The sequence below is a fragment of the Argentina anserina genome, chromosome 7 (assembly GCF_933775445.1).
Source record: "Argentina anserina chromosome 7, drPotAnse1.1, whole genome shotgun sequence".
NCBI classification, from domain to species: domain Eukaryota; kingdom Viridiplantae; phylum Streptophyta; class Magnoliopsida; order Rosales; family Rosaceae; genus Argentina; species Argentina anserina.
Window position 1 is genome coordinate 5,994,744 of NC_065878.1, and position 24,479 is coordinate 6,019,222.

The following is a 24,479-nucleotide window of genomic DNA, read 5'->3' on the forward strand; positions in this document are numbered from 1 at the left end:
GCAATATGAACCACATGGATTCTGATTATACGTACCAGGAACATAGAGAAACAAGTTGGTCTTGCAAGTCTGCGATTACTACAATATTAATCAATAAACTATTCACATAAATGACTAAATCGAGAGAGAGAGAGAGAGAGAGAGAGAGAGAGAGAGAGAGAGAGTTCCCCGAGGTTATAGGAGGAAGGTCTCGGGATCGGAAGTCAAAAGCGGCGACTGGCGTCAGATTGCGCCGAGCTCTTCTTCCTCCTCCTTGCTTTTTTGGAGACGGGACCTAAGATCTTGAGGTGTCTTCTTCTTTGTGGCATCGCCACATTGACGTCTAATCGGAAGAGTTAGCTTCAAATTAATATATATATATATATATAGAGAGAAAGAGAGAACCTGGTGTAGAAGCGTTGATGAGAGGAGGCGAGGGATTGCGCAGTCCGCCCGAATTCGACACCTCTACACAGTCCCAAAAATCTCCAACGCGCGGATTAGCTAGTCTCATTAAAGCTAATGCCGTGTTTTCCCAAACAAGGGTTTCAGACTAACTTCGTGGGCTATAGAGTCCAATCCCAACTAATCTGGGGTAACAAACTTGCCCTTAAGGTATTATTGTGGCTGATTCTAACAACAGAAAATCAATTCTGTTTCCATTACAAGTTTCGAAATCTGTCCAACTCAAGGTATGTACTCACTAGTTGGTGCTTGTGGAAAACTTTGGAAAAATGCTTTAAGTTGAGTTTATGGTTGTATAATGATATAGTAAGCTCAAAGACCCTAAAAACTAGATAACCATTTTGTAGTAGTAACCATTTTTCCCAAGCAACTTTATTTACACAATTCTGTTCATGTAGAAACTAGATATTATTAAAAAGGTTGCATACAAAAGAAATTATTATACCACCCTAAAACTCAGCTACACTAGCAAACTCCATTAGACAAAGATATAAATTTTGTGTAGACTAATGTAAGTACCACTACATCTCATCCAGCAATGCTAACCAGAGAAGAGAGAGTGTTGAAGATGCAGTGAAATTGGTTTTTACTTCCGAATTACGCTCTTCACAAATCCTTGCAACGAGGTCCCCATCCCAGCACCAACTGCTTCTGCCAAGTATGTTGCCTCTTGAATGGTCTTCTTCAAGTCAAAAGAATCTTTCACCCGATCATCCAAGAATGCCCATGTATCACAAAAATTTGGGGAATTATCAGTAAGCATGTAGATCTCAGTTGTGGAGTATATTCCTCCAAGGACAGTCCGCTTCACATACCAATCAAAATCAGAGGCGTCATCGCCAGCACCGTGCCATATTTCATCAACAAGCAGTGCCCTCTGCTTAAAACTTGTGGGGACATTCACTGGCTGCGCTTGGATACTAAGAGCTTGAGGCCATTTTGATATGTAGGGGGCCTGCATTTCCAAGCGAATTCTGACAAGCTTACTGGTCCGTTCACTGGGTATCAAACTTCTCAGCTCCTCTGTACTGGATTCAATTGTATCAGTGAGCCTTTGCAGGCAGTCATCCATGAAAAACTCAACAAGGGCAGCCTCTTTCCTTGGGAAAGATCCCACAATTGAAGGAGACACACGAACATCCCTTGCACCAGCAATCATAGCTGCTTCACTCCATCCCAACTTTATGACATGATGAAGTGAGGCTTGGAGCACGTGAGCTTGCTCATCTTGGTATTCTACTCTTGGTTTCTGCGTGTGATCGGCTGTTGATGACGTGGAATGTGCGTAAGTAGGATTTTGACTAACAAAGGGCTCAGAGTCGACAGTGGTGGAATAACGAGAATGGCTGATTAGGGACTGAAGCGGGCAGAGCTGAATCACACGGTTGCTGCAACTCTTTCTCAAGGGTGCGCCAAGGGAATTGAAAAGCCGCTTTGCTGCTGATCTGTACATTTTGGTTCTGATTTAACAGTACTAACCTAAAGAGCATAAGCAGGGTTTAGCAACTCATGACAATGTGAATCGGTAGCTGACATATAACTAAAGTGGGTTAATTGTTTAGCAGCTAGCAATTCAAATACAGAAAAGTAGTCATGAATCAGTGGATGTAAGAACAACTCGATTAATAGCTAACATAAAGATCAAAGCCCTCATCTCCAAATGACAGAAATCTCAAGTTGTTTGGGCTAGTGCTCTACTGTATCAATTTGGCACTAACACAAATTGGGTTAGTGGATGCAAATGATGCCGTTGCGAAAATGGCTTAACCCTAAATCAAGTAACAGAAAAGCTTGAATTGTGAGAAACCCTGACAACAATCTCAGGGAGGAGGAGACCCAGAAGAGTGATGAGTAATAGCCTACAAACTGGAGACCTCCTAGTATATAATCAATCCAACAGAGTATGGTAGAAAACAAGGTAAGAAAGAATGAAAAGACAAACCTGAGCTCACTTCGTTATTGGGTTATTGCACCCAGAGATCATAGATGTACAGAGAGAGCAGAGAGAGAGAGACGAGAGTCTCGTTTCCTACATATGGCTGTGTCGCCCTCAACGTGTCTCTCTCTCTCTCTCTCTCTCTCTCTCTGTTATGCTCTATATTTGCCGAAACTAGTCGGGCCGGGTCGGGATGAGGCTCGGGTCGGGTCGGTGAGTTCTATAAAATGAAACTGGAGTTTTGGAATTTGGGGAGCTTTGGAATTTTAGGGGAGAGAGAGAGAGATGGAGAGATGGGTTGTGGACATATCGGAGTGGAACCCATCTCCCAGAGACTTCTCGTTTGCCCTCTCTCTTCTTCCTCCTGCCGAGCAATCCTCTGTAACCAGGTCTGCTCTCTCTCTCTCTCACTCTTTGAATGAACTGTTTGAATGTGTAACTTGCAAGAGAATTTGTGAGTGATGATAGATGATGATGGTGGTGGTGATGGGGTAGGTATGTGCGGGAGGAAGACAGGAAACGGGGACTAGTGAGCCGGCTGCTTCAGTATGCACTTGTACACCAAGTCCTGGCCATTCCATATCATCATATTCTCATTAACCGCACCTCTCAAGGCAAACCTTATCTGGTATATATCCCCTTTTGCACTAATTTTGCTTCAATGCTTTCTTCATTACTATATTTTAGTTTAAGCTCCTAAGCTTTATGTGGTTTTGGCTCCAACAATGCGTTCTTGTTCAGGAATGTGGGGGCGATGTATGCTTGGATTTTCCCAATTTTAATTTCAATGTCTCGCATCATGGTGACTATGTGGCTTTAGCATCTGAACCTTTATGCCTTGTGGGGGTTGACATTGTCTCCCTTGTCAGTCCTCAGGGTGAGACAGTTCCAGAATTCCTTCAAAGCTTCTCCTCATACTTTTCAAGTTTTGAATGGCATAACATTTGCACTGCTGGTACAAACCATGATATGCTGGTTGAGTTTTACAGGTACTCTAGCTTTCCATCTATTAGTCCATTTTTAAAATTATTCATTAGTGCCAAGATTTTTTTTTCCTTTTTATTAGGATAGTTGGAAACATTTGATCATTATACAATGTTAAAGTTTTTGCCAGATATTGGTGTTTGAAAGAAGCTTTTGTCAAAGCAATTGGGAGTGGATTGGCAGACGATTTGGACAAAGTGGAATTTCATCACAGTTGCTGGGAAAACATTTCGGTTCACATTCGGGGGAAGGCTGCGAGTGACTGGCGCTTTTGGCTTCAAGAGTTGGGTAAGAATCATCTGGTAGGTCCCCATTATTTCTTTTAATTGTTACTTTTTATATTTACTCCCTTTCATTTTGATCTGCTTTCATGCTAAATTTCTTGCGCTCTTGGTTTTTTGGTTGTCTTTTTTTTTTGTATGATTTTATGACAAGACAACCATGTATCCAAAGAAAAACACAAAAAAAAGGTAAGATTGGTGCCTATGCTGGTAGGTAGCTCCTCAATGTGCATGTTATCATTGCATATTCTTTTCATAATGAGGAAGATAACAATTGACGAAAATTACAGTAAATGCAACTTGTAAACTAAAACTATTAAGATGTAGAGTCAAATTGATAAAGACAAGACCCAGACACCATTCAGCCTTACATGGACTTTGAGTAGTTTGGATTACGAGACCAAACTAGGATATAGCTCCCGACCTCAACTGAGGAGTAGGCTCAGGTGTCTAGGTAGTCCAGTACTGAAAAAGACAGAATTATGTCTTAGGCCCTATGTTGAAGCATGATTGCAAGACCCTTGTAGCTCACAACTAAATTTGCATCTGCAATCTGCCATGAGTTGAGACGCAAACTATGTGCTAATCTGAGATATAAAAACGCCTTGATCAGCCTAGAAGTCTGAAGACAATTATACGTTTTAAACTCATCTAACCCAGGGTTTTGGGATATCCAATATATATGAAAACCTGAAAAGTTGTTGGTGCAGTAATGAATATTTCCAAGTTGTTATGCATGAAGTTAGTACTTTTATCTGATGATTTTTTAAAAAAAATTACAGGTATCCATTGCCAAGGGTCATCCAAGATCAGCTTCTGGAAGTTACATGAGAACTTTAAGACAAACGGAATTTGATGAAAAGGAATATCATGCAGCACTTCATCTTCCAAATGTAGGATTTGTCTCGAGAACTGTAGAACAACTAATTAAGGTTTTACACAAAGCCCCTGTACATCATACCTAGAAGTTTATCTATGATGTCGCTTGAGTGTTACAGAAGACATGAAGATCCAAGAGCAGCAGTACTTTCAACATTTTGTGTTAAGTGTGGCTGAGGACATGCAGTGTTTGCCCCATCACCACCATATTACAGAAGGCATATCGTACCTAGAATAGTTCTGTTGTTTGTGCCCACTGACAAGCAACCTTTTGTTTAGGTGGTCATTTGGATATCAAAGTTTAATAGAGATTAGTCGAGTTAAACGTCCAGATTAGTTTCGGGTACTTAGGTTGGATCGGGGTATGAATGTGAGACACGGGGTGTGTATTCAATCTAGAGCCTGTTGGATTGTGATTGTTTTGTAGTTTATATGATTTTTTTTTATCTGAAGATGTTCGTGTTAATTCGTCAATAAGATATAAAAAAATCTCAACTGCAGAATAATTTATTTTTACCATATATTAGTGTAAGAGTGTTAATTCATTAATAAGTGACTAAGACACACACCTTCTCCCTCATTTTCCACAATTCTTACCGATGGGTGTGTTGTAATTGGAGCTCCTCAAACTCCGGTATAATATTCTTGCAGTTCTGAAGAAGTTCTCAGAGGGTGCTCTCAATATTATCATTCTGGATCAAAATTAACCACAATAGCTGAGGTCTGATTCCTCGACCAGCTTAGCAATCTTCAATCTCATAGTAAGTTAAGTACGTCACCTGATCCAATATTTAACTTCAAAACCTCCACACCAGGAACCAGTCTCATCTCTAATGACACCGCCTGCGCCAATATCACCATTACTAGAGACCTTGACCCATCCAAATTAAGTTTATGAAACCCAGCAGCAGGTTTGATCCAAGAAATCATGCATGACTGTTTTGCACACCTTAATTCTTAGCAGCAACTCTGTTCCATTCCTCAGCATAATTAAAGATGACTTCAGGAGGGTTATGAGGTTTTCAAGCCCGTTTTTTTTTTCGATTAAATAAAATATGGCTGCAGCATAATTAAAAAAAAAAACATAGATGGTACTAGAACTACAGCAGATGCCCTGCAGTTAGTTGAGTGAAAAAAACTGCCATTTTGAGATCCACTGCTGTTACTGAACTGACAAAGGCATATAGTTCTCTGTGTTGAGTAAAGATGGCTTTTCCCCAGAATGAAATTAAAATTGTAAAACTAACCAATTTTTACATGTGATGTACTAGCCAAGTCACAGCATAGGTCAATGAATCTCACAGCATAGTTTGACAACTAGTTAATTATTTATAACCCCAAAACCTTAAAGTTCAATGATAAATTTATCAAAACAGATGAAGAACTATGTAAATGAGGGACACTTCCAAGTGATGACAAGCTCAAGACTGAAGGAGATATTGTTCTAACAAGTAATGAATGTCCTTTCAAGTTTGTACGACCAGTGTCAACTGCTGCTTACATTTTACCTGCTAGTGGCTTTGAAATCCCTCTTGGTGTGGGATTAATGACCAAGGAAATATGGTGACATCACCCAGCTACAAGATCTAACTAACAGAAAGTTGAGTAAACCCAAGATGTAAACAAGATACCGAACGCAACTTAAAGAAGCTGATTTCGTAGGAGGTGCCATCTAAATATGTGTAGCAACTATTAAATTTCCACCAGATAATTCGACTGATGTTCATTGTCCCAGTTCAGAATTACATTATTGTCAAAATGACAAAATGTACACCAATTTCTTAGAATATTCAAATGCAAAGGGGCTTAACAGATGCTCCTAAAGAGAATTGGAACCCAGACCCAAACTTATCACCAAATCTCAGGGTTTCTGAGATGCCAACCTCTTGATAGAGGCACCTAAATGAAATGATGCGTAAGACCTCTGAGATGGATAACAGCAGAAGAGTACATGAAATTATGTATTTCATTGGGAAAGTGGAATTTTCTCGGGTGCGAAATGCAAATTCAAATTCCTGTATCAAATACTCAGAAGGCAAATGAACTAATGAAGTATCTGTCTTGGCAGAGTACATCAATATGAACTAAATCAAATACATTTCGAATGTCAAACACCAAATAGAGTAATATCATTGAACTCATTTACTAGTCAAAGTGTCAAACTAGTAGATACTTAAGAGATTAGAAACCAAGATGCAAATTCAGAAGAAGTACCTGAAACTTGATACAGTATGTATGTATGTATGTGACACAGCAAGCAAAAACCAAAAACAAACGATAAATGATGTATCACAGTCGTGTTCTGGATCAGGTTTTAATAACTCAAGTCATCAGAAAGGAACAAAACATATATTCATGTGTATAATTACTTAGTCGTCAGAGGGAGCAAACCAATCTCCAACTCAAGGCAATACCAATGGATATCACACATGTCCATAACACTGTATGCATGACTTACACATTCAATCTACAGTGTTTGAGAATATCGCAGAGTGCTTTCTTCTCCGGGGTTTGCCTTAAAATGCTCAGATATCAGGTCTTTAAGACTGAAAACTCTAAAGGGTTTTATCTGCCAAACAGGAAACACAGAAGGTTGATGCTTGAGCTTGAGATGGCCTGGTTCATGGGAACAAGCTTGTTAATCTTTGTTTACCCCTTCAAATTGAACAACTGGCTTTCCTGCTAATCGGCTTAAGGATATCTAGGTTAATTCTATTTTCAAGTGGCTTATTTACATGACCATTGGGGAAGGTCATCTCTCTCTAAAGCTCAGTTGGTTTCTATATTATAGGCATGTATGATACTACCTAATCTCTATGCGGCCCAAAAATTGTTCAACTACAGATGGTTTCTACTATGCTTGAATTTAGAATGCCTGCAAGAAATGCTGAAGGCTAAACTGGTGCTTAGTTACGTAACTTGACCAATAAAATTCCCTTAAAACTAATATTCAATCACATATGAACCCAGCTAGATCTCCTTTCCAGAACAAGTCGAAAAGAACATCTAAACATCATATAGCCACTAATTTATGGGCACCATTATCACACAGTTGGTTTGCCCAAATCTTCGTAATGGAAGATCAAGGCTAATTCATCCAACAGAAAATGTTACAACTAAAGAAAGTTGCAAACGTAAACCTAACTCTACATGGGATAAGTTAGCATCAAATTTAGTAGAAACCATCAGTATCAACTAATCCATAAATATTTGAGGTGGCTACATTCATGAGACATGTCGATATAATAATTTTCTTACCTCGCACGCTACCTTCTTGGCAGCAACTAGTAAAAATACATGATAGCAACCATAACTAAGAAACAGGATCCTGTAGAGGACAACATGTCATAAAAAAAAAACTCCAATACCACATAACTTGAGAGCTCACAACATATGCATTGTGCCACTCTCACTATCAACTAGTTAAACTCCGGTACCACAAAACTTCACAGCTCACAACATATATATTGTGCCACTCTCACTATCCAACTAATTAAACTATAATTTGAGAGCTCACAACATATATATTGTGCCACTCTCACTATCCAACTAGTTAAACTATAATTTGAGAGCTCACGACATATAATCGTGCCACTCTCACTATCAAATAATTCAAAGGCAGAGCATAGAAAACTAAATTAGAAGTTCTCGCAAATGTATGTTGACCAATAAACATGAATATTTATGAAAACTGACTTAATATGAACACTTAGCATATTAAATCCCTTTGTCCTGAACCTAGATTTATAGACAACCAGCTAGAAGAATAAACAACATCAAACTATATGAAGGATAAAACCAATAATTAATATGCATGAGACATCTAATAATCAGGCATATGTCATCTTCAAAAGAAGACACAAATGAATGTATTCAGCTGAGTGATACAGCTATAATAAGAAGCTAAGATATGGGAGTTTGGTCTGGGAATCACTCAACCAGCTAAAGATAGGGTATTGGGAAACACTCACAAAAAACGTAATAAACTTTGAAGCATGTTAATATCCCCACAATGCTAAGATTACAAAGATACATATGGAGACACAACTTAATGGATATGTGAGTTAAAATAGAACTCTCACAATGACCAAAGATGACTTGTCAACTTTCCACACGCATGACTTGACTCGGACATAAATGACTACTGCATCTCTAATAGACTCTTAACTGATGCACCACTGAGGGTTTTTGGCAGAGGATAAAAACTCTCTCATAGATGTTTACACCAAAACTCCCCTGCACTCCCTAATTCCATCATTGCATAGAATATAACTACACGTCAAAGGAGAAAACAAAATATCCCCACCAAAGACAAAGGTTGACGACCTATCAAAAAAACCAAACCTGAAAGCAACAATGTACAAGGTTATATCCCAACAATATAGCCTCAATGAGTTCTCTGTTTGAACTCCAGTCTGTAGAAATGACTTGAATCATTTTCAAAGTTGCAGAATCATGAACTTTGAAGACCAACAATCTCTGAGGTTATATCCCCAACACTATAACCTCAATGAGTTATGCGTTTGAACTCTAAATCAAAATGAATTGCATTCATCTCATGCATAAAAAGTTTCAAAGGACCGGTCAATCCAACTATGTTTTAGCTCAATGCGTTGGAACTCAAATTAAAAAGACTTCAAAACACATACATGAGCCAATTTGGGGTTACTGTTATTAATCCCAAATATAAGAAAATGCACAATAATCTCTTCTAAGGAATAATTTTCACTATTGGAACTATCAAAATGCACTCTATTGAAACCCATCCATTCAAGATATCACTTTTTTTTTCTCCACAGCTATTATCCCACCTCTTATGGTTCATATAACAAAAGACAAAAATCTCAGAGGTTCAAACACCAACAATATGGCCTGAAGGAGTGCTCTGTTTAGGACTCTAATTTGGGTAATTCACATGAATCAGTTTCAAACTTGCAGAATCATGAAGTTACTCTGAAAGCAACATATTCCCAACAATAAAACCTCATTGAGTAAAATACTGGAACTCAGAATAACGCAGATTGTTTTAAATCTCAGGAAAAAACACTATTTTGAGGGACCAATCCGAATACTCTTTCTTAGGCAACAACTGAGCAGATTCTTTTAAATCTAAGGCAACAACCGTTTTAACGGACCAATCTGACTACTGTTATAGAGCTCAATACATTAGTATCAGTATTAAGGGACATCTCTAAGACTGATTCTCTAGATAGATACCCTTATTAATAGTCAATTGTAACTTTGTAACAAAAACCAGCTCTATGGTGTATTGTACCATTTAATTTGAAGATTCATTTGAGGGTCAAGGCAACAGAGGGGCGGAACCAAATATGAAATCCCTCAGAAATGCCACGAAGGCAATCAAATAGGGTTCTTCAACCCCAACAAATGAGGGAGATCAACCCAATCTTTCATCATTGGAATATAAGCCGAACAGACATCAACCCAACCCCATGAATTACAGGGTATATTGAACAACTCAGCAGATTATTTTACATTTTCAGGCAACAATCGTTTTGAGGGACCAATATGACAACTATTTCAGAGTTTGATACATTAGTATCAGTATCAAGGGACATCTTTAAGACTGACTCTTGGGACAAATACGCTTATTAATAGGGATCAATAATTACTTTGTAATAAAAACCAGCTCTGTGGTATAATACACCATTTAATTCAAAATTCCGATTGAGGGTCAAGGCAACAAAGGGTGAATCACCAGATATAAAATCTTTCAAAAATGCCACTAAGGCAATGAAATAGGGTTGCTCAACCCCATCAAATGAGGGAGATCAACCCAATCCTTCATCATTAGTTACAAAAACCAACTCTGTGGTGTAAAACACCATTTAATCTGAAATTCCGATTGAGGGTCAAGGCAACAGAGGGTGAATCACCAGATATAATATCTTTCAAAAATTTCATGAATGAAGGCAATGAAATAGGGTTCCTCAACCCCAAGAAATGAGGGAGAGCGACCCAATCTTTCATCATTGGGATATAAGCCGAAGGGACATGAACCCCATAAATTACAGGGTGTATTCAACACAGACAATATCGAAGGCACCACAGATTGATAACAATATACCGAACCCAATCAATGGTAGAAGTATAAAACCATTCTTACTTTAAAGACTTGGTTTTTTTTCGAATGACCAATTAGGGACACCAAGTCTATATCAAACCGAGAAACAAAGCCCGCCATCACGAACACCTATTTCCCCTCTCAAACTCATCTGCACCAATGGAGATTTAAACCCTCAAATCAAAATCGAATAAAGATTCAATTTTTAACAGAAACCCTAGATTTCAATTCGGGCCTTTAATTGAGAGAGAGAGAGAGAGAGAGATTTACCTTTCGTGAGGCGAGCTTCGATCTCTGGGACACCAAGTCATAAACGGGTCTCTCTCACCGATCTCTGGGACATGAAGAGGTCTCTCTCCGATCTATGGGACACGAAGACTGAACCATGAAGAGACCCAACTCCATGTCTATCTCTCTGTGAAGAATCAAGAGAGGAAGTGAGAGAGCCGTTTGTGAGAGAAGAACCAAGAGAGACCCATCTCTATTCTTACTTGTGTGATTTGAATTTCTAATAGAAGCTTTTGTAAACGGCTCTCTCTCTCACTTTTCTTTCTTTCTTTCTTTCTTTTTTTCCCTTAAAACAAGACTTTTATTTGCACCTCCAAAATTTTTATTTATACCTTCACCATTTTTCTATTTCTATTTGACGTTTTCAACTCATATAAAAAGACTAATAAAATGAACAAATAAACATAGAAAAATATTATTGTTTTATCTCTTTCTTTATACGTATAACTCAAATGATCACTTATAATGCAAATAGATATAGCGGGAGGAGTGAGAGGTAATTGGGTAAAGAAAAAGAAGTGCATTTAGAGTTTTGAGAAGTTAAAAAATAATAAGGAGGTGTAATAAGTAATGGAGGTATACATAAATTTTAGAGGTGCAAATATAATCCTCCTTTAAAATCAACTTTGGAAAAGTTTCTTTTGGGGTGTAATTGATAACCAACGGCTAAGGAATTCCCTTGTAAGCCTATTTTGGTGGTTGGCAACGAAGCCTAATTGGTTGGCAGCCCATTTTGGCTAAATTGCAGGTGTAATCATAGGTGATGCCATTTTCAATTATAAGAGCTAAATTGCAGGTGGAGGTACAAAGTTCAAATGTTGCAAGCATATATAGCTAGTAAAGGCTATGATTCTTCTCATAAAAAAAATGCAGAACACGTTTTTTGTTAGCACGACTAACTTATTTGAGAGTGAAAATGCAGAAGAACACCATAAAATTCTGCAAACTCTGGAATGTAACACCACTCATAACAGATCGAGATGCAATGACTACTCAGTGATACCTCATGCGTCCCATATCCTAATCCAATAGCGAATAGACCTTAAAGCCTAAACACCAGGCAGGCTTCCATAGAACCAAGTCCAACATGTAGTGGCGGATCCAGGATTGGAATGTCACATGTGCTAATTTAAGCAGATAAAAATTTGCTCAACGGTATTAAATGTTGTGATTTATTGAAAATAATAAACATACATAGGGGAGACTTGCAAATCTTACCCTCAAACCTACTAATAAAAACTAACTAAACTTAACTCTACGAGTAGCCAAAGCTTCAAACTCGTGATCACTCTTTCTACTAAACCATGTATCAATTTCTTTATATTTGAGCCTTTTGACACGATTAATGTGATTATCATTAGACATCCTGAAAAATACAACAATTGATGTCAACTGAAAAAAACGACAATTGATGTCAACAATTTATAAAGCTCATTAAATCTACTAAGGAAATCCCCTCATCTTTGTCTCAGGCTTTATGAGTATAGATTGTGGCCTAGCGGCTAGTTCTATATGCTGCTACTAACAATTAGCAAAAGAACAGAAATGAAAATATAATATAAAATGATGATCTAGAATTGTAAAATTGTTTGTGACATCAAAATCCGATGCATATTTGTATTATTACTTGAATTGGTTTGTTTCTGTTTTGCTTTTGTAAAGTACAAGGAAAACATACTGTACTCTGTTTCATTCTTAACTTTGCTATAATTGGGAAATGGAAGTGAATCAAGTAACACATTAACTCAGAACTTTTGGAGGAGACTACATTCTGATCTCATATTGCTAGGTTAGTAGACTCCATGGTAATTGTTAATGGCCGGTAGGATATTGATGATTGACAACACTTAGTCCTGTGAATACTCTTTAGTTGATGACTTGATGTGGCAGTTGAACGGAAGCTAATGTTTCAATTGTTAAAATTCAGCGAGACACAATTGGAACAGGTGGAGCTACTTCTTCCAATACTGGGCTTCCACCTGATGAAGTGGTGGCAAAGCTGTTTCAAGCCTTACTGCAAATGGCTTCCCTCCAGCTTGAGGGCACAACCAGGTTCAATAGAAGACTGAATTTTTGAAGGCTTTAACTAGTCTATCACCCCCGACATATGCAGGATTTCTTGATAGTTCATCGAAATGGCTGGATTGGTTAGAAAGGGTAAAGCAATGTTTCGATCTTATTGATGTACCTGAAGACCTAAGAGTTGGATTTGCAGCTTATACTCTTACTGGAGCGGCTGGCTACTGGTGGGATTTTATTAGAACTATTTTTCTGGATATCGAAATTAAAGGAGATCAAGATCAAATCAATGAAATCACACAGTAGTCAAAAGCTTTCTTTAACATTACCCATTTACCCAACATCTTCATTCATTCATTCAATCTAAATTAGAAGTTTAGAACAACAAAACCAGCAACAAGAAAGTGAAAGAGAGTTAAGATTTAAGAGTGTGTACCTAAATTAGTTGTCCACAGCATACAACCAACTCCCAGAAACATCGGTATAATTATTTATCAGCTCAGTATACGCCGTTGACCTTAGATTGGTCTGAGCAATCCTCATCACTGAAGAACCCGAGAAGTTTGAGAGAGAGTGAGAGTGAGAGACTCACCAGACACCAGCCCGTGCTCTTAAATTTTTATTTTTTATTTTTATAAAAGGTTGGATTTTTTTTGGGTTTCAATTTCACCTGGGCTCCAGCCCAGTCAAGCCTAGGCTGGATCCGCCCCTGCCAACATGGAGGCCCAAAAACTCCTATGGGCACCCAATCCGGATCTGGTGCCAACCAGTGCACGCACTCCTCGCCGACGAGCTTCACTGACAAGCTAGTACGATGACCAAACCGTTGCCAACCACACCCAAACGCCGCCAGACCTCTCTTGACGAATACCAAACCTCGCTGCAATCCCAAAAGGGAACCCTGAGAAAATCAATCAAACCGGAGCAAAGCATCGTCGACAACATTTGATATGAACAAGCACTCGCACATGACCCGAACCTGGATCCCAAAGCCTGATCTAAACCTTCAGTTCCGGCAACGCAAGCCCCAAACCAACACCACGACAATCTTGGTCCGCCACCCACCAACACGACCTCTCCGCAATGGCTTGTGACACAGACACCAGAGTACAACACCAATGCCCAAATCATTTGATAATTCGTTGCAGAGAAAGACCAAAACCCCCTGAGGAAGGAGAAGACGAACTCTGAAGGATTAACTGAGAGATCTCATGATGGGAATCAGAGATCTAATGCTGCGGGAAGGCAAACCCTAGGATTGGCCGCCACCTAAGAGAAGAGAGATCTCTCAACGTGTTAAATCTATTAAATAGCTTAGTCATCGAACTTTTGAAAACTTCAAATATACTACCATTATGTCAATTAGTCATTCCGTTTACTTTCATCTTTTTTTTGTCGACTCGAATGATAGTTTGAAGATTAAAGAAATCAAGCGACAATTTCTTCTTCTTCTCTAGTACAATAGTTTATTTTTTCTAATTGGAATGACAAATATGACTCTACATATTAGGCTTTAACGTTCAATTAACACATAAAATAGACAAAATGAACAATGTAATATACACATCGTATCACTCCCGTTCACACAGTCAGTAGCTGACTATAGAATTCATGCTCAATTATCATTGGCTGTAAATCTAAGAGTTGAAAACAAAATAATTCAATTTTAAAAAGATTTTCCTCACTTTTTGATTTACATCCAATGGTGGTTGAGCATGATTTTATAGTCAGCTACTAACCGTGTGAACAAGACTGCCTGTAGTATAGTTAGATGACAAAAATGAAGTTTTCAAAAGTTCGATGACCAAAGTTTCTGCCTTATTTTCTCAATAAAAATAAAAACAAAATTAAATGCAGCAAAATATAAAATTTGTAAGCAAAAAATGACGTGGGGTTGTAATAATCTAGAGCAGGTCCCACCTGAACTAAAAGCAACTGCCATTTTTCAACTCTCATTTTCTCTCGTCTTTTGAGACCTCAAGAAGCTGCAGAAGATTCCGATGGCCTTCACCAACTCGTCTCTCTTTGCTCCCCATCTCACTCTCCCTCACTCTAAATTTTCCGATTCCGAATTCGCCCCTCAGCCTCCTCCGCTGTGTTAGGCCCCCAAGCTACTTCACTATCTCCATCCCAACACTTGGTGTAGAAAATTGTAAGAAAACACATATTTATGTTTGCTTTCTCTTCTTTCACTCTAAAATTTCATAGTTCAGATTTTGATTTTAATGGAAACTCAAGTCTCTGGTGTCGTGAATTTGATGTTGATCGTTGTTCAATGTTGGTGCAGGAACGTCGCGTATGCCTCTGGCAATGGTGTGAATGCAATTGGTTCATCTTCACTGGTCAGTTGCATTATTTCTCTATATCATAGTTTATTTGACTCTGATTCATAGGTTCTTGAATTTCTCATATAATATGATATGAAACGGTTCTTCTGCATGTGGAAATAGTTGTGATCGGCTTTTTTCGATTAGGGTGTTAGGATGTCATGTTTTGGCACTTGTGATGCATAGGTTGGATTATACAATATGTACACTATTAATGAAAATTGGAAAACTACATAATTTGCTGGCGAAAGGTCAAGCTTCATCGCCGTGCATTCTAGGAATATCCTTTTTGGCTGTCGTGTCTCATGGGTTGACTTTACTCTTGCAAAATGAGCTTGCGATGTTCTAGTTTTCCAATATGTGACTGATGTACATGACAATGGACTAGGCAGTCCTTTTCTATTGTTCTTGTCAGCTCAATACATAACTACTAGCTACGTAAATTGACAGTAGTTGTTTCACTTCCTTGAGGCATTTTTTGTTCTCCGCTTCCACCTTGTTCCTTACATTGTTCAGTGGGTTCTAGTCCAGTCGTGTTTTGAAACTGGCATGCAAGGGGCAAATGCCATAATGTTGTATACTTCTTCAGTACAGAACTTTAGGACATGAGATTTTCCTGGAAAACTTACCACTGGTAAAATCCTAGCTGGGTTTTAATTTTTTTTTTTCTGTTCCATAAAGTCTCATTTTTCTGCATATGAGCCGTCTAATTATCGAGGTTGTATTTGGAAGTGGTCTTGTTGATGAGTAATTGACTAATTTTTGAGTGTTTTTTATAGCTATACATTTGAGAGTAGCCCAGTTAGAATTTCTTGTAGCTGGCAACTTTCCATCAACCGGAGTTGGGGGTGAATGTGGAAATGAATGGCAGATAAGTCTCCTAAGTGCGACTATGCAGGTCCATAGGCTATACATAAGATTTTGACTGCATATGGGTCCTTGTTCGATTGTTTTGAACTAATTCCTTGTTCAGAATTGTGGGCGCTTCTACTTCTATTATTTATTTAAACATTAGGTACCTCTTGGATAGAAGAGGAAAGTGTCTATCACTTGTTCTGTAATTGTCAAGCTTACATCTACTCAGGTTATTTACAACATGTCGTATTTTTATTTTATGCAATCTGTTGCAGCCCCACACTACTTTGGGATTTCACTTGATGATATCTTGAGATAGGCACACTTAAAAGGGCCTGAAATGGAATTATAATTTCCAGACCTACATTATGTTGGGTTTCCAGCCCATGTGTTTTTCCTAAGAAGGTTTCTTAGAGTATAGTTTTCCAATAAGGATAGAGAATTCTTATTGATGATGATTTACCTGTAATCCTTATTGATTACAGAGAAGGAGGAGGCTTTACAGCCTAACACTATTGGGAATATGATTCCTATTTTGTGAGGAAACATGTTTGTCCTTATGGATGTATAAGGAAGGGTTCTGCTCTAGGTTTAGGCATCGCAGAGACAAAGAGTAAAGTGTGTTCCATTATCAGTTAGAAGATGAGAGAGGGCAGAGAGGAGAGAGATAGATAGGAAGATAAGAGAGAGTTCTTGTTTTCTTAGTCTTTCTTGTGTACCCATTATTAATATAGTGGAAGGGTGTGTTTTTGTCCGGTGAATGTAGGCAAAACTTTTGCTGAACCACCTTAAATCTGTGTTTTTGTGTTCTTTTCTTTGTGGTTTTTTCTCTTGGTTTGCTGTGCTTGTTCTGGTTCTCTGACATGCTTGTTGATCGATTCACAACACAGGACTAGCTATGGTTGTTTTCTGTGAGATCAAAGGGACCATAAGATAAATTTGTTAACAACCCTTAACCTTGTACACAGTTCTCAATTAAGTAATGATTTAGATTATACCCCCCATACAACCAGTCATTTCAACCTAACATGTTGTTGTACATGTTATTTTAAATTTTAGAGGTTAATAGTAACCATAAGGTTTATTAATTTGTTCATTGTATCTGTTATAGACCTTTTGGTGTTGGGAATCGATTTGTTGGTATATCTGGTTCTGGACTAAGCGTAAACGAACTAAAAAAGCCTAAAATGTTGCATCAGTTTCCATAACATTGGATGAATATTTTAAACTGCAGAAGTCTGATCAAGAGGCTGACTATGTTCCAATGCCAGTAGTCATGATTGATCACGATTCAGATTCTGATGCAACTATTGTGCAGCTCAGCTTTGGAGATTGCCTTGGAGCTCTCATTGACACGGTAAAGGGGCTTATTCTTTGTATATCCCTTGTAGATAAATATTCATTGGAAGTCAAATTCTTTACATGGGATATAAATTCAAGTATCACAATTGAAGGAGACCATATGAAATAGATTACAACATCATAACAATATAATTCAAATACGGAAAATTTCCCGGTATGTAGTTTCAAATAGGACTAGTTTTTATTGGTACGATTTCCAGATCGTGGTTCTTTAAAGTTTCATGTTACGAACCACCTCAGCCCGTGAAGCGAGTTGGGGGAAGAGGAAAAAACAGAATAAAATGAAAAAGGAACAAAGTCAGTTTTCTTGTTCATGAATGTAGTTCAGTGCATGTCATTTGAATTACATGAGTATTTTTTGGCACCTGAAACGTCAAACTTTCTGCATGTCCCAAGTTTACTCATCATATTGGCTTTCAAGTTTTAACCAAATTGGCTATGTGAAGTCTAAAGTTGAGAACTGAGCATCAGTTCTAAATGTTCTGCAAGGCGTCAGATTCTCATGGTTAATTGACACGCCTTTATTATATGAGGATAGATAAATGCATTACATGAGTTGGGATTGGATGTAGCAAAGGGAATTGTTGTCACTGAGGGGCCGGTTAAACAGACGAAGTTTCATATAACGCGGCTGTAAGTTTTTTTTTTTGGCTACCTATGTCTACATAGATTTTATTTCATGGATACCCAACATCAGTTAAGATTGCAACAGTTCTGTGGTAGTTAAGATTGTTAAGCACTTTAATCCCACATAAGTTGGTTGAAATATACCAAATCTGGCCATGTTTGCCTTCCAATTGGGTATCTCCACTAACAATATTTGGAATAGTTGTAGGCTAGCATTCTAACAAAGCAGCAATACTCGGTTAAAGTCTTTGTAACCGTATCTTCCCTATATAAGTTGAATGCAATATGCTACTAGAGTCATGAAGTCAATGTCATGATAGAGAATGTAGAATAGAACTTGCTACCATCCGAAGAAGATGCAAACTTATCCACACGCATGGAATCCCAGATTATGTTTACCATTTGGATAGGGATTAGTCTCAAATTGTTTAAGTTAATTGCAACCTGCTTAATTCCTCTGTTTCAGTCTTAAACTAACATATATTGGTAAGTATATTTATCGTTTTCCTGGAATAAAACTTTCGCAATATTGCTTTTTTCTTTTGTTCTGTATTGTTTACCATTGGAAACGTTTTTCCTTTCCATAGTTTAACGGGAAATAATACTAATGTGTAATACATATACAATAATATACAGTCACACACACAAAAACAAACATATATGCATGTATATATGACAGCCTATATGTATAAACAATTATATATGCTGATGAACTCATAGATTAATTTTCTCTTTGACTTTCTTGCACATAAAAGATGGTAATAAGATGTATAAGTATATATACGGCTGCATATATTATAAGTAGATATCCAATTAGACTACTATATTCTTGTGATAGTGCCATTTCCCTATCTAATCTAATTTCAAGTTAAAAGAAGGATTACCGGTGATACTGCTGTCTATACATTTCGCAGGTTACTCAAGTAATTTCATCTGACCATAATGGGCCATTATTTGTTTGGTCTGCAATACGAATGCTGTCACACTGCTACTTTGTCAGCTTATGATCTACCGCTGCAAAACTGAATTACTTATGTAGTTCTGCAGTTTGGGTACATTTTGCTTTACTTTAGGCATAGAACTACTTGCATGCGTACTTCTAGGTCTCCATACATGAAATGGTGCTATTCAAAGAATTTCAGAGACTTGTGTTTGCATTAGCTCTACTGCGTGATTGCCATTTTCTATCACATAACCTATACAACCAAAGCTCTTGTTTGTTGCACTACAAGTTTCTAGCAGCTAAAGAGTAATTTTGGTACTTCTAGTGACACCGGACGCAAAGTTGAAGATCCTGATATGTTAGAGAAAATCCAGCTTACCATCATCAACAATCTATTGAAATATCATCCAGTACGACTTCTTATAACACAATATATCATCTTTGAATAATACACGAATTTCTGTACTTAAATTCGTTGTTTTCATTAGCTATAGTTTTGTCTCCTGTTTTTTTTTATTGCTAGGAATCTAGTCAGCTACTTGCAAATTGCAATGGGTGAAGCTTTTGGAATAAAAGCCCCGGAAAAGAAGGTAATGTTGTCAACCTTAAGCTTTCCAATGTTAACCTCATCTCTAGGCGGGGTTTATTGTTAGACTAATCATCATGCTCACGTTCTGAAGAAACCCATGATATTGCTGGCCGCCTCACCATGGACTTATTTACAAGCATTAGAAGCCTTGATGCCTTCAATGTACATGCTGCTTATCAGCTATGCCTATTGGGTCAAATGATGATTTGGAGACTCATAGATGGATGTGCCTTCAGAGTTAATTTTTGTCATGTTGGCTTTACAACTGTTAAAAAAATAAAATTAAAAATTAAAGCAACTATGATTTTGTTTTTGAATTAAAATTTTACTTTCTGTGTCAATAGGTTTCTTTGATATACAATACTCATTATCAGTAATTTATATGATGCTTGTAGCGTGGAAGTTTACATATGTGTTGTAGATGATCCATTGACACTAACTAATTTGTGATAGTGATGATTGCAGCTTGATGTTGATATTGCAACTCATATACATGTGAAGGAAGATGGACCTAAGAGGAGGTTTGCTACATATGGAAATGACTTTTTGTGTTTATATATATTTTTTAAGTATTCTATTTCCCCATAAAAATAAACATGAGAAAGAGAGATCTAAAGTTCGCACTTGCATTAATTTTGTTAAGAGGCTACTGGATGTGTCATTTGATACGGCATCATATTACTATGTCACCAGCTTGCTTTACAAAGAGACCGCATATCACCCAGGATTGCTTGTAGAAATGATCAAAATCATTGCTGATATCAATATTGATGTGGAATCGGCTGAGATTGATACAAAAGTACGTCATCTCTCTCTCTCTCTCTCTCTGTATACGTGTGCGCATTATGTTATGAACTATGGGTAAACTTTTCTTCGCTTCTCTTTATAGGGTTTGGTTGCCAAAGATAAATTTCATGTCAGCTACAGAGGGGCAGAGCCTTAAATAGTTCCTTGTCCCAGGTAATTGTTTTGATTTTTTTTTGTTGAGAAAAAGGTTTTTTTTTATATATTCTGAACTATCAATCTGAAATGCTTGACACAATTAAATTACAAGAGTTCCAAGGGTTAGAGTGCTGGGTTCATATAGAATGGTTGTTGTTAACGTTTTGCAATTTGTTTCCTAACAATTATTTCAAACTTGCAGGTGTTAGTGAACTGTCTGCGTTACTACATTCGCAGGCCAGAAACTGATGTCGATAGTTACTAATACCCTGGGGGAGCTTGATCTTGTTTGTAAATCAAATATAATGGTTCTTGTACCAGCCATGTTGATGTGCGTTTTCATTAGTTACCTTGTTGAAACTAGTTCAGTACTCGTGCTGATAGGAGCACAAAGTGTGACGTTCTTAATGTATATATGTCATATTCTTATGTTTTATTACTTCTTATTTAGTTGTTTCAGGTTCATATTTGTTATTTGTATGTTTTAGTAGAGTTATGCCGAATTTGGATGTTTTGATGATGAAATTGTGTTAAGTGTTAGAAATCCTTATTGAGTTATGATTCTTTACCTATTTTCATTCTTTCATATTTCTTTTATCGTCGATTTCTTTTCAGGAAAGACAAATCCTATTTGGATGAGTAGTGATGCTGTGATGCATTCCTAGTAAGACAAGGCAATCATGTCCGAGTTGAATAAGGTGAGAAGAGGCCGGCTTAGCTATTTTCTAGTTGAAGAATGAGAGATGTCGTGCGGCCCTTAATTGATAAAATGTAACTATGATACTCTCTTTGTTTATTTCGGTTTTTAGTTTTCTTGTTCTTGGTGGTGTATGTGATTTATGTATTGTAAATTTGTTTCGATTTTGTCTATGAAATAGCTACTTAATTCGATTTATATAAAGTTGCGATTTCAAGTTTCGGTTTTATGAATTTAGGTTTCTACCGTGACATGTTCTTGAATGATTTCGATATCTATGTGTTATGTATACGAGTGTATCATGATATTTATGTTGTTGGATTAAAGACTTATGCTATGAACATGTTTATTATGTTCTATGTAGTTTCAAAATTGCATGATTGTTGGTTAAATATGTGACATGCTTAATGAATTCAATGTGTATGGCGTTGGAATTATATGGTAGGATGAGTATGTTAGATTTCGATTAAGACCGTTTGGGAAGAGTCGAATGTGCTAAGTGTCAATGTGTTTATGTTACTGCTTAGAACCCTAATTGCATGATCCAACCTTAGTTATACATGATAGTGTCTCAATATGATTCTTAGAAGAGGACTAGAACTTGTTTTCGTTATCTTTATATTAATTGTTTTGGTGATGGTTTGTGTAAGTGTTGATCGATCACATGTATATATTAGTTTTTATGTTTTATTTTCTGTTTTTATACCGATCCGAATCTATATCAAACTCTTATCTCTTTGTAAATGTTTGTGATTCTATGCTCTGGTGGATCTCCGGTTTATGAACGATATCCTCACTTTATACTACTAACGATGCTTACAAGATTAATATTGATGTCGAGTAATCGAACCGATTAAATGACGTCGTTGCCGGGGATCCAAAAAGATGGATCCTTAACTTTTAATTTCGAATTCACTGTTCATATTGTACTTTTGTATATTTTTATCTTGTTTCGTTGTACATATAGTAAATATATCTTAGGTTGGTGTTTTGGTGCTTGAGTGAATGATTGTTGTAGGTTGTATGTCGAACGAATTATGTAAAGTCTCTTTTGTTAATATTAGCCTTAACCCTTCATGCTAGCTTTTCGGGTTTGCATGAGGTCGAGGGCGGCTCTTATTAACATTTGGAGATTTGTCTAACACCCAAGGTTAAGTCGAGCTGAGTAAGGAGCACACACTTTTATTACCCTGGTGCATGAGGCCAAAATTAGATATCAGAAAACTATTGACTGACATACATCTCGGTGATAGAGTCAATAGGGAGTTCGCTCTCCCTAGTTCAACAAATGAGTCATATCATGTTCATTATCTCTAATTGCGCTATACGGCCTTCTGAAACAAAGACTTGATTTTGTCTCTAGGCATCCATACTTAGGCCGCACGTCCACCTTAGTTTATAACTTATAATCAATCGATCGTTCAATCATTGAAACGGTAAAAAAAAAACTTGTGAATTGTGTGAACTTTTGTAAATGTAAAGAACTAACTCTTTGTAACATGACAACATAGTTGTCGTGTCTCTTCCATAAATGTGCCGTGTATATGACTAAGGAGGGCCATGTTCCATGTCTTCATTTTGTCTTCTTCAATACTAACCCTTTAACTTTCGTGTTACAGGAACTATGCATGTCCGCGATATCTAAGAAAACACAAGAGCTCAAAGATCGAATTCAAACACTTAAAGACTTACAAGACTCTAGCTCGAGTAGACCCTTAGATTTCGAATCGTCTCTAAGCAATTCAATCTTAAAGTCTTTACCTAGATCAAAAGAAGAGGAGGATCCTTTCTTCCCCTTCATATTCGATTCAGAGACGGACACAATTGCGGACCGTGGCCTAGTTCCTGCCGGTGCTCCAATGGCACTCAAGAATGCGTTCATCCCCACCACCCCTGAATCACCTTCATGCATTGCTTTCACTCCACCTGATGAAGCCAACTTCTCCATTCCGGTTCAATTGCTTGGGCAACTGCTTAAGTACTCTGATTCCTCAATAGAAGACCCTAATGTTCACCTTATGGAGTTCTTGGACATTTGCAAGCTCCAATCAATTCATCACCTGTCTCAAGAAGGCTTAATATTGCTTTTGTTTCCATTTACCCTTAAGGACGATGCTAAGTGCTAGTTGTACTCTTTGCTTACGGGAATAATCATCACATGGAATGAAATGATTAGGAGATTGTTGAACCAATTCTTCCCTGCTCAACTCACGAAAAGACTTAGAAGGGAGATTCAGAATTTCACTCAAAAGGATAGTGATTCACTCTATGAGGCATGAGAGGAATTTCAGGAATTACAAAAGAAGTGCCCCCACCATGGTATTTTGTTGGATGACTTGGTGAAATTCTTCTATGAAGGACTCAACACCACTAATAAGAGCATGGTGGATTCGGCATGTGGCTGCACATTCATGAACAAGACCGGTCAAGAAGCTTACACCTTGATTGATGACTTGGCCGACAACAATCGCCAATTTAGTTCCAAGGAAAAGAGAGGAAGTAAGAGTCGTGGGGTGTATGATGTTGATGCAAGAAATCAGATGGCTACTTTAGAGAGGAAGCTTGTCGTTCTAGTCAAGGCATTCAATGGTTCGAGCATCAATACTCAAGCGTGTGGCATTTGTTCTTTCAAAGATCACACAACCGAAAATTGTCCAAATTGTGCAATGACTAAAGATGAGTTGTACTTCATGGGGCAACAAAGGCCTAGGTACGATCCCTACTCGAACACATACAATCCTGGACTTAGAGATCATCCCAACTTTCGTTAGAACAACAATGCTCAACCGTCCAATGCTCAAGCTCAAGGACCTCATCCTTCAGGTTTGTTTGTGAGGCCTCAGGTACCTCAAGGTTCTGTTCCCTTTAATTCTAATGTTCATGGTTCGAATAATGCATCTGCACTTAATTATGATGAACTTTTAAAGTCCCTTGCTCAAAGGCAACATAATTTAAACTCTACTACTCAAGCTTTAGGTACAGATCAACAAGCTCATTCTAAGGACATAACCGAGCTTAAGAAGTAGATGGCACAAGTGATCGACTTCATAGGAAAGATCCATGAAGGAGGTAAGTTGCCGAGCCAAACTGAGCCAAATCCTAACGGAAGGCCATGATGACAAGAAGTGGGAGGATCTTAGATACTCCATTGCAGCAAAACAAGAAGGTCGTGCCTTCTAAAGGAAAATAGGTCGAGAATTTCAATGCCAATGACTTAGAGA

The 24,479-nt window shown here is 37.7% G+C and overlaps 4 protein-coding genes and 1 non-coding gene across 6 annotated transcripts in view; 2 read left to right on the forward strand and 3 right to left on the reverse strand.

Annotated features, from left to right (window-relative positions):
- LOC126801498 (membrane-bound O-acyltransferase gup1) overlaps positions 1-24,479 on the reverse strand; it is a 178,711-nt gene that overhangs the window by 61,140 nt on the left and 93,092 nt on the right. The gene's annotated exons all lie outside the window — the stretch shown is intronic.
- On the reverse strand, positions 797-2,501 carry LOC126801510 (uncharacterized). The gene is made up of 2 exons (XM_050528882.1): positions 2,387-2,501; positions 797-1,923 (listed from the first exon to the last, which is right to left on the reverse strand). Exon 2 carries the CDS (start codon positions 1,895-1,897, stop codon positions 1,031-1,033), a length of 867 nt encoding a protein of 288 aa, XP_050384839.1. The 5' UTR covers positions 1,898-1,923; positions 2,387-2,501; the 3' UTR covers positions 797-1,030.
- On the forward strand, positions 2,565-5,003 carry LOC126801511 (uncharacterized). 2 transcript variants are annotated; one of them, XM_050528884.1, is made up of 5 exons: positions 2,565-2,769; positions 2,876-3,008; positions 3,122-3,369; positions 3,495-3,652; positions 4,428-4,574. In XM_050528884.1, the coding sequence occupies exons 1-5, from the start codon at positions 2,666-2,668 to the stop codon at positions 4,499-4,501; spliced, it is 717 nt and encodes a 238-aa protein (XP_050384841.1). In that variant the 5' UTR covers positions 2,565-2,665; the 3' UTR covers positions 4,502-4,574. The 2 variants fall into 2 exon arrangements, with proteins under 2 accessions (XP_050384841.1, XP_050384840.1); XM_050528883.1 differs by having other exon boundaries at positions 2,568-2,769; positions 3,495-3,666; positions 4,428-5,003.
- LOC126801515 (ACT domain-containing protein ACR12-like) lies at positions 14,917-21,026 on the forward strand. The gene is given in 12 exon segments (XM_050528889.1): positions 14,917-15,068; positions 15,204-15,258; positions 17,333-17,455; positions 17,999-18,093; positions 19,356-19,440; positions 19,554-19,571; positions 19,573-19,620; positions 20,085-20,140; positions 20,313-20,418; positions 20,509-20,553; positions 20,556-20,579; positions 20,764-21,026. Coding segments are annotated over 12 exon segments (870 nt in total). The 3' UTR covers positions 20,827-21,026.
- LOC126804270 (small nucleolar RNA R71) lies at positions 23,475-23,581 on the reverse strand. The gene has a single exon (XR_007673224.1). It is a non-coding gene; the product is annotated as a small nucleolar RNA R71 (small nucleolar RNA).

Coding starts and splice junctions, on each gene's coding strand:
- LOC126801510 (XM_050528882.1), bottom strand. CDS start 1,897: ATGTACAGATCAGCAGCAAAGCGGCTTTTCAATTCCCTTGGCGCACCC.
- LOC126801511 (XM_050528883.1), top strand. CDS start 2,666: ATGGAGAGATGGGTTGTGGACATATCGGAGTGGAACCCATCTCCCAGA. Junction 2,770..2,875: donor GAGCAATCCTCTGTAACCAG/GTCTGCTCTCTC, acceptor GTGATGGGGTAG/GTATGTGCGGGAGGAAGACA. Junction 3,370..3,494: donor ATGCTGGTTGAGTTTTACAG/GTACTCTAGCTT, acceptor AGTTTTTGCCAG/ATATTGGTGTTTGAAAGAAG.